General features: G+C 40.6%; 1 protein-coding gene across 1 annotated transcript; it reads left to right on the top strand.

Moving 5' to 3' along the window:
* The first annotated feature begins 401 nt into the window (after positions 1-401).
* Positions 402-5,504, top strand: LOC123062025 (proteasome subunit alpha type-2). Its single transcript, XM_044485328.1, has 11 exons — positions 402-681; positions 764-840; positions 2,156-2,220; positions 2,323-2,369; positions 3,158-3,233; positions 3,354-3,421; positions 3,926-3,995; positions 4,390-4,475; positions 4,683-4,745; positions 4,825-4,890; positions 5,228-5,504. The coding sequence occupies exons 1-11, from the start codon at positions 641-643 to the stop codon at positions 5,274-5,276; spliced, it is 708 nt and encodes a 235-aa protein (XP_044341263.1). The 5' UTR covers positions 402-640; the 3' UTR covers positions 5,277-5,504.
* Positions 5,505-9,660: the final 4,156 nt, after the last annotated feature.

The raw sequence follows: 9,660 nt of genomic DNA, 5'->3' as shown, positions 1-9,660 counted from the left end.
CTTTTCGAAAAAGTAATACCTCTTATATTTTGAAATAGAGCGATTATTTTTTGAAGAAACCCAACAACACCAAAGGTGCAGCAAAGCGCGCCCAACCCTTCTATTACTTAAGTATATGTCCAACAAGTAACAATTCCATGGTAAACATGCAAAGCGATTCCATGTATAAATTCATGTAAAAATTCCATAATGAGGTTTTTCGAACATAGTAAATTCATGTAATTTGAATATAGTTGCATGACTCATAATTCCAATAAAATTTCCTCCAAATTGTAGTACAAATATATCGTATGAAATTTTTTTCTAAAGACTCTAATCTGCGAATTAAACTACTACTAAAAAGATCCAAATCCACTACTTTTTCATAAGTTTTCTTTGAATAAAGGAGCACTGAGCGAAAATCGGCCAGAGTGGGTCTCAGCGCCTTCTCAAAACCTTGCCTGTTTCCGGTTCCGGCCCAGAATCATCTTCTTGCGAAACACTCCGCTCTTCTCCGTTTTCCTCTTCTCTTCGCGTTCGACACTGCTTCCGTCCCGTCCCCCCTCCGTCTCTCTTCTCTAGCAGCCGCCTCGCTCTCTCGCTCCATCCGATCTCCTCCCGCAGCCCGAGAAAGCCGACGAGGTAGTCCCGCGCTTCCGCCATGGGCGACAGCCAGTACTCCTTCTCCCTCACCACCTTCAGGTTTGTGCTCCCCCTCTCGATTGGGTCCGATCAGGTGCGATGTTGGGGCTTTGATCTGACTTTTCCCCCGATTTCATTGCAGCCCGTCGGGGAAGCTGGTGCAGATCGAGCACGCGCTCACGGCCGTCGGATCGGGCCAAACCTCGCTTGGCATCAAAGGTGCGATCCGCGCAGTAATCGTGCTCAGTACTTTCCGCTATTAGTAGCTTACGCTGCCAGCATCGATTTGCGGCGGAACAAGTTTAAGACAGCGATGCGAGGGTTTTATGCACAACATTAGGTCGATGCGGAGGGTTTCCATTCTTGCTTCTCAAGTGTGAATTTAGTTCGCATTTTAGGGTTCGACATCGTACGGCTTATGACACTGCTGATGTCAGTTAGGTTTTCTCCTGTATCTTTGGCATCATAGAATCACGTAGTAGTATTTACACTACTAGCTGTGGGACTTACCGATTGCATATGATTTGTTATGCTTGTACGTGCCATGGAAATCATTGATCTGCAAAATTCAGGCTTCCAACGACAAGAGGATGGAGTGCAAGCCTTTTTAACACATAAGAAATACTAGTTAATAATCACTGCTCTTTTGTTTGCGGCTGGCGACAGGGCTACTGTGCCAATTTAAGGCACTGAGATTATTTGCAGATCTAGGCCCAATTTTCCTTCATGGAATTGCGTGTGTGTGCAACGGCCTGAGCTTTAGGAGCTTCTTCATGTCTACAAAGACTGATATACCAGCTAATAATCCAATGCTTTTTGATAGACACATGCCCATGATGTCAATGTGTTTGTCTGATCATGTTCATTTTTAATCTGTATTGTTTTACATTGTGCTTATGAGTGCGAAGTTGATGTTTGGTGTGACATATTTTCAGAAGTATACATATGTTTTGTAAACTACTGACTACATAGGAGCACATCCATTGTAAAGTTTAGAGTTCTGATTGCCTTCTTGTACTTGGATGTTCCACAGTAACTGTTAGAGTGCGTTCTTTGCAAAATTGGATTTATATGTACCTTGGAGTTGTTCGATTTTTTTTGCTTACTGGTAGAGTGGCCGGATGATGTCTACTCACCGAGGCCCTAGGAGATTTAGAATAATAAATTCATGATAAGTGAACAATTGCACATTATTTGTTTTCTTCTTTTTCAGCATACCAAGCAGTTGTATTGTGTTGTGTTGTGGAAGTTAAACAGTGGTCTATTGGTTTTTTGCCTATGACCTTTTATTGACAACTGAATGAAACTAATGTTTGATATCAACAAAAAACACTAATGTTTGCCATGCACTCTTTATATAGCTACAAGTTAGCACCGATATGTTTCTTTCTTCTATTATAATTTACTAATGATTGAATGAATTTTAGCTTAGTTTGTATGGTGCATATTTTATCAGTTATTTTACTGTTCTACAGCACTTTCACTTCCCTTTCTGAGTGACTTATTTTCTGAGATATGTGCGTCATGTTTGTAGCTGCCAATGGCGTAGTTATCGCCACCGAGAAGAAATTGCCTTCTATTTTAGTGGACGAAACATCTGTAAGTGTGACATCATCCTTATTTTTTTTCTCTACTTGCCATCTTTTGTTGTTATTATCTCAAAAGAAAAATGCTAATTAATCCGTTCCTGCAAATTTCTAGGTGCAGAAGATTCAGTCACTGACTCCAAATATTGGAGTTGTCTACAGGTATTTTTCCAGTGTTGCTTGTTATTCATTTTTCTATATTGTAGAAATATTTACATAAATGTTGCTGTATTACTATTACCCTAACTAATGATGTATTGGTTAATGTTCTTAATTCTCAATGATGTCTGAGCTAGTATTGCTGTGTTTGCTCCTACATTTTTTTCACTTTCATCACTGATGAGCTTGTTGTATAAATAAAGGATAAGATGAACAATTTGTCTGAAGGTTTTTCCCTTTATCCATTTCACCTTATATGTTGATGCTCCTGAAAAGGCAAAAATTTAAAATACCTGTACAGAGTATGCAAGGAAACCAGCTGATTATAGATCAATCAACGTAAGGTATCTGGGAGAAAACATGAATCGTTCACCCTTTTTAGGCGACATGATGAATGGGCAAGCAGGGTTGTCATTACCAATTTACTCCCTCTGTCCCAAAATAAGTGTCTCAACTTTATACTAACTTTAGTGCAAAGTTGTACTAAGTTTGAGACACTTATTTTAGGACGGAGGGAGTACCATGCAAACTAGTACTGGTGCGAGCTATTACCTAAAGCATTGCTTGACCACAGAAGTGCACATTGGAGATCAACAGCTAGACTTGTAGTGCCAACAGCTAAGCTATCAGAATAACCACACCTTTTCCAAACTGTTTATCAAATCTCTCGACTTGCCACCATGGCTCCATGAATATATTTCCTAGTTGATGTTACTGAGATTTGGTGTTTCTTGCAACTTCCAAGTGTCTCTTGTTGCATGTATGTGCACTTACCTACTTGTTATTTCCAGTGGGATGGGTCCAGATTTCCGCGTTCTTGTCAGAAAAAGTCGGAAGCAGGCACAGCAGTATTATCGGTTGTACAAGGTAAGATGTTATTTTAATAAATTGCCACTTTGTATAATGTGCAGGTCACCTGTAGCCATGTTCTGTCAGTTTTCCCTAGCAAATATATGTTTTCTGATTATTATTCATTTTCAAATGCAGGAAACCATCCCGGTGACCCAGCTTGTCCGAGAGACTGCTGCTGTTATGCAGGAGTTCACACAATCTGGGTATGCTACTGTACTTGGCACTTTCTTTTTATTATACTACTAGTGAAGTTACGAAATTGTTTAAATCAGTCACTTGTTATACCTAAATTACTATTAGAACAATAAGTTGCTTGGTATTTTTACCGAAAGCTTCACAATGCCATTTGATGTAACTTGTTTTTGTTAACAAGAATTCAAATATGAAATATAACTTCAATATCTGTTGATTTCGTCACTTATTTGTGAAACACAACAATGTATTACACATTTAAAATCTCAATATATAGGGCCAGAGTACACTATCTGCAACCGATTTTTTAGATCTTCACTTAATAGGTGAGCTCAAGAAACCGAGGTTTTTAAATGCTAGTCACGACGCAATTCGACACTCATACATATAATAGTAGATAAGATTTGATTTTCACATGTGTTTTGATTTGCTTTACACGTGACAGCTAAATCGCAAAAGTCCAGTTCAAAACTGAAAAGAAATATATGTTGTACTCATAACCTTATTTGTTGCAGTGGTGTAAGACCATTTGGTGTATCACTGTTGATTGCTGGGTATGATGACAATGGTCCGCAGTTGTATCAGGTATGTGCAAAGAGCTACTCCCTCCGTTCCTAAATATTTGTCTTTCTAGCGATTTCAACAAGTGACTATACACGGAGCAAAATGACTGAATCTACATTCTAAAATATGTCTACATACATCCGTATGTGATAGTCATTTGAAATGTCTAGAAAGACATATTTAGGAACGGAGGGAGTACATGATAGATATCTTGTTATTTCCCTTCCCACTATTTCAGATTCAGTCGCTTGTTAGTTTGCACCAGATTTTTGTTACTTTTGACTGATATTTCACATGTCATAGGATTTGTATTACTTTTGACTGATGTTTCACAAGGCAGAAACTCATATTGTTAGGGTGTAGTAGTTACTAGTTACAAAAATGCTGGATTTCTCATTGTTGATTATTTCTATAGGTTGACCCATCAGGATCTTACTTCTCCTGGAAAGCATCAGCGATGGGGAAAAATGTGTCAAATGCAAAGACATTTCTTGAGAAAAGGTAGATGAAGGATCTATCTATCCTACCATTACTATTGGTCACAGTTAATGTTTCAGTGTTATTTATCTCAATCTGATAATCATACTAAATTGCATTCTATTGCTGTCCATCCGTTCACTAATACAAGCAGCATGTATGTTATCAAGGTTATTATTATTTTCCCTTTTTGCATGGTCATGATTTAGCTGACATAGCTTTAACTTCTAGATACACCGAAGATATGGAGCTTGATGATGCCATTCATACTGCAATTTTGACTCTGAAAGAAGGGTAGCTACATCTTTCTAGTAGTTGGCTTATGCTACCAATTCGGTTGCTTATTGAGTACTGACTGTTTCCGGACTTTCAGATATGAAGGTCAAATCTCTGCCAACAACATTGAAATTGGAGTTATCCGGGCTGACCGTGAATTCAAGTATGTATACGAAGTCAATTACGCTGTTCTTACTGCAACATAGTTATCAGATACGCAGTACAATTTTTCCTTTGCCTCTTTTTCCAACCCTTCCTAACTTCTTAACATTGGTCACAATAACTTTCATTTGCTCGCTAAAAACTTGTGCTACTCTTAACTAATCTGTTCATGTTTCTCTTGGTCGTGTAGTTTGTATTTGCCTGCAATTTTTAGTATGTGTCCAATATGTGTGCGCTTCTACTCTTATTTTATCGGTTGTAACTGTCATACTCTGTTTGATTAGAGTACAAATTCCTTTCTGCATTCTGACTAGTAACACTTCCCGTTCAAAATGCAGAGTTTTAACTCCAGCAGAGATCAAGGATTTCTTGGAAGAGGTGGAGTAAGTTGCCCGTTGACAGTTTACTGTCTCGAACAAGAAAAGTTTCCGGTCCATGAAGCTTGTCTCATGTTTTTAATTGGTCACTTAAACATATTGTAAACTGATTCGCTCCAGTGACACCGGAAGAACTTACATTTGAAGCTTTGTGGATGGCATTGTGGACATGGAAGATAACCTAATGTTAGGTGTATGTTTTGTTTGGCCAATCTCTGGATTTGCTTGGTCATTTTAATCTGGTCCCTCATGATTATCAGCTTGGAAACAAAGCACGACAGAAACTATCTTTGGTGGATACTTACCACGGATACATGGCTGCTGTTGCAAGTTTAAATTTAGTTTAAACCACTCAACATGTACTACTAGTTCTTTCTTTGGACCGAACTAATAAGAGCAAATAAATTGCAAGGACAAGCCAGGGAGAAAAGAAAGGGAAAAAAATGAAAGAAATAGGAGGGAGAAAAGAAACGGGAAAGATGAAGGAAATAGGAGAAAATTACACCAGCTCATCTCCATGCAACCTCACATTGGCCCCGTTGATTTTTTTTTTCATCGAAAAGGATCAGATCTATTATACGAAAGCACAACCGAATACCACTCTTGCCTATAGGAGTAGGCCTTTTGACACTTGGAAAGTCTTCGTGCATGTGCCCTTGAAGAAACCTAACCTCACCGTCTTAAGGAGACAACAAGAATATACATTGGAGCTCTGTCGACTACGTCCACTCGAAGAAGTACCACCATCTGCTTGAGCGTCACACCTGTTAGGATTAAAAAACTCTAACCTAAACTACTAACTTCCGTTGGAACGGCAAGCAAAAGGAACGAAAATCCATAGGCTTGCCGGTGAAGCCTGAAGGAAAAAGTTTGGGCTAGCCGCCTAGGGATAGAGAGGAAATGAGATGAAATAGTCCAACACTACTTCAGCGGCCCCTGTTGACCTGATCTTCTCCCGGCCAAAAGAAATTCCAACAATGCTTGTTGATCTTGTTCAAAGAATCGATGGGAAGGATAATAGTGATTATAGCATAATAGCTCGACATCTGATGGAGACCATTTTGCGACGCCAAGTGTGAGACAACAATCGATTTTGGAAATAAATGGAAAGAAAAATAGTGTTTACGGTTTTGCTAAAGCCCATCTAGATGTATTCAAGTATTGCACATCTAAGTCCTATGTCATTGGTTTTACGCAGAGATTTGTGTGGGTATTTTCTTGTTGTCTTTTTATTTTTATTTTTTATAATTGATTGAGTCACTTAGATGTACAATAACTAGGGCACGCATAGATGTACCCAAGACAGACCCGTGTGTTTATAGCATCATAGGTCGGCCTTTGATGACCAACCGCAAGACGACAATCAATTTTGAAAATGGTTGGGACGAAAGATGCCAAACAAAACTTAGAGAGGTGAGGTGAAGCTATCTGGAAAGAGATTGCGGGACTTGAGGTCGCCGTTGGCCGCACTAACAACAAATGTTGCTGGCGGAAATGTGAATTGTATGCCAATGGTGTTTTCATTGCACAAAGCTGCAACAAAGCTAGCAGAGGGGGAGGGGGGGGGGGGGATGCAGCTTTGCGCAACGGCTTTTCCCAATTGCAATACATACATTGCAATGTTATTATAATTAATGTTTTGTTCCAAAATTTAACTTATTAAGGTGGACCCACATTTTTGGCATATATACCTGTCTTGTTAAATAGAGATAATGATAATTATTTGTTTAGTACTCCCTTTATCGAAGTCAAATTATACAAAGTTTGACCAAATATATATTAAAAATATCAAGAAACAACAATACTAAAGTTATATAGCATGAAAATAAACTTCATATTGTGATTGTTGATATTTTTACCTATAACGTTAGTCAAACTTTATAAAGTTTGACTTTAAACAAATTTTATATGTAGACTAAAAGAAATGAAGGAAGTATCATGTATGTTATGCTTGTGAACTATAAATGCCGATGCCGCAAAAAGTTGTAAATGCCCATACCGCACAATTTCAATTTACTCATGGAAGATAATCTCACCATTGCTTACAAATAGGCGAGCCATCCCAAACCTATTCTACTCCATCTCTTTAACCAAACATAGAAACCCATGATTACTTTCTTTGTAAATTAATATAAGAGCGTCTAGATTATTCCTTTAGTATTCTAAGAGCAACTTTAATGGAGCGACCCATTTCGTCTGCCCGCGTCTGTTTGGGTAGACGTGGACAAAAGTGAAGGCCCAACGCGCCGACCCAAACGCAAATCGCGTCCACCCGGCGTCCGCGCCGACCCATTTCCGGCCCAAAATCTCGCCTGGAATGCGTCGAGGCGGACGCGTCGCGCGTCTCCTGACCGTCCGTCGCGTCCTCACCTGTAGGCCACCCAACCGCCACCCGTTGTGTTATTAATGATGACCACTGACAAAGGGCCCACTAGTTAGCCAGTGGAAGCGTCCTTTTTTAAGCACGCGTGCGGCGGGGGCCGGCCTTATCCACTTCTCCCCTCCACGTCTGGCCCCCCACAACTCCCTTTGCTTCCTCGCTGGCGACTGCAAACCCTAGCACGCCATTGATGTCGACCTCTGGTATGTCGTCAAGAATGGCGTCCCCAAGGTTGGTGAAGGTGTCACCGCTGCTGATGTCAAGAAGTTCGTTCAACTGGACTCCACTGGCAAGAACATCATTTGTGGTCATCTGACCAAATGGCAGTATGGCCGTGTGAGTGCTCTGGAAACATCTAAGCTAGTCTGGGACTGGCTCTCCAAGGTCAACGAAGGCGTCTCAACTCAGAGAGATCAAAGAATCAGTGTCCTTCGCAACCTCTTCAACCGCTTCAAGAGAAACGACAATGAGAATGTTCAGCTCATGTTTGATCGACTCACTGACATCACAAATGAGCTTCAAGCCCTCGGCGCTACTGAGATCACCAAGCATGAAGTCATCAAGACACTCCTGAGATCACTTGACAGCTCGTTTGACACCCTAGCCCTGATGATTCAAGAACGCCCTGACTTCAAGACACTCGATCCGTTTGACATACTTGAAAGGCTCAACACACATGAGTTTCAGCTGTCTGAGAAAAGAGACATCTATGGTCCCAACTATGGGCGAACTCGTGATTTGAAGGCAAAAGCTGTTTCCTCATCTAAAGAAGAATCTGATTGCAGTTCGGATGATCCTGAAGATATTGGAAAGGAGCTTGCTATGCTTGTGAAGAAGTTTTAGAAATTCACCAAGAAGAAAGGCTTCAGAAAGTCCTCACGACCCAGCTCAAGGAATGATGAAGCTTCTGCTCATGACTACAAGAAGAGAACATGTCACAAGTGCAAGAAACCTGGTCACTACATCTTTGAGTGTCCGCAGTGGGATAATGAGAACAACAACAAGAAGAAGAGCAAGGAATATGATTCTGACGACAAGAAGAAGAAGAAATACTCAAAGTCTTCTTCCAAGTCTTCCTCAAAGTCTTCATCACACAAGAAGAGCTCATCTGGAAAGGCTCGTGCGTTTGTTGGCAAGGAAATGGATTCAGAGGAGGAGTCCGCTTCTGAGGAGGCGGAGGTGGAGTCTGAGGAGGAGTCCGATTCTGGCGTTGCATGTCTGGCTACAACATACGTTGCCAAGTCCATCTTCAACACGGACAATGACTTCATCACCGACGCCGATGCTAATGACAAGGACAACTCCGCTCCCACCTACTGCTTCATGGCACGCGGTGCTGAAAGAACATGCGGTGCCCCCATGTTTGGTTTTGGTAATTGATGACAATCTCTATGGACTAATGGTTGCCTTAAGTTATATTTGAAGGTTTTGTCCATAGGCTTTTCTTGGAGTACATGTGTTGGTTTCAAGGAGAGTTTTTGTTGACCAAGGTGCTATTAAGGAATTATCCAAAGCTTGGTCATGTGAGAGTTGAGCTTATTGCAAGCATGTCTTGAAGAAGAAGATTGTGTGATCAGAGTACATGTGTTGGTTTCAAGGAGAGTTTGTGTTGACCAAGGTGCTATTAAGGAATTATCCAAAGCTTGGTCATGTGAGAGTTGAGCTTATTGCAAGCATGTCTTGAAGAAGAAGATTGTGTGATCATTCATGTTTACCTTCACGACATCATCCAAATGAATAGAGTTGGAAAGATTCAAGGTTGATCAAGACTAAGTCAAGAGTGAATCAAGTTGATCAACTCACAAAGCGTAGAAGATGTACCGAGAGGGATCAAGTGATCCCATGGTTTGGTAAGCATTGTCCATTGTGCTTTGTGTACTAACCCATGGTCTATGTGAGAGTTCTACGTGGGGTTAGGTGCGTGTTCATGGGCTTGTGTCAAGAGGAAGATATCACTCAACCCATGGAGAGGATGACATCAAGTGGTGATCGTCATCAAGATTGCCGTGTGCAA

The sequence above is a fragment of the Triticum aestivum genome, chromosome 3A (assembly GCF_018294505.1).
Source record: "Triticum aestivum cultivar Chinese Spring chromosome 3A, IWGSC CS RefSeq v2.1, whole genome shotgun sequence".
Taxonomy (NCBI): domain Eukaryota; kingdom Viridiplantae; phylum Streptophyta; class Magnoliopsida; order Poales; family Poaceae; genus Triticum; species Triticum aestivum.
The sequence above is the reverse complement of the archived record's forward strand: the minus strand, read 5'-3'. Positions and strand labels throughout refer to the sequence as shown.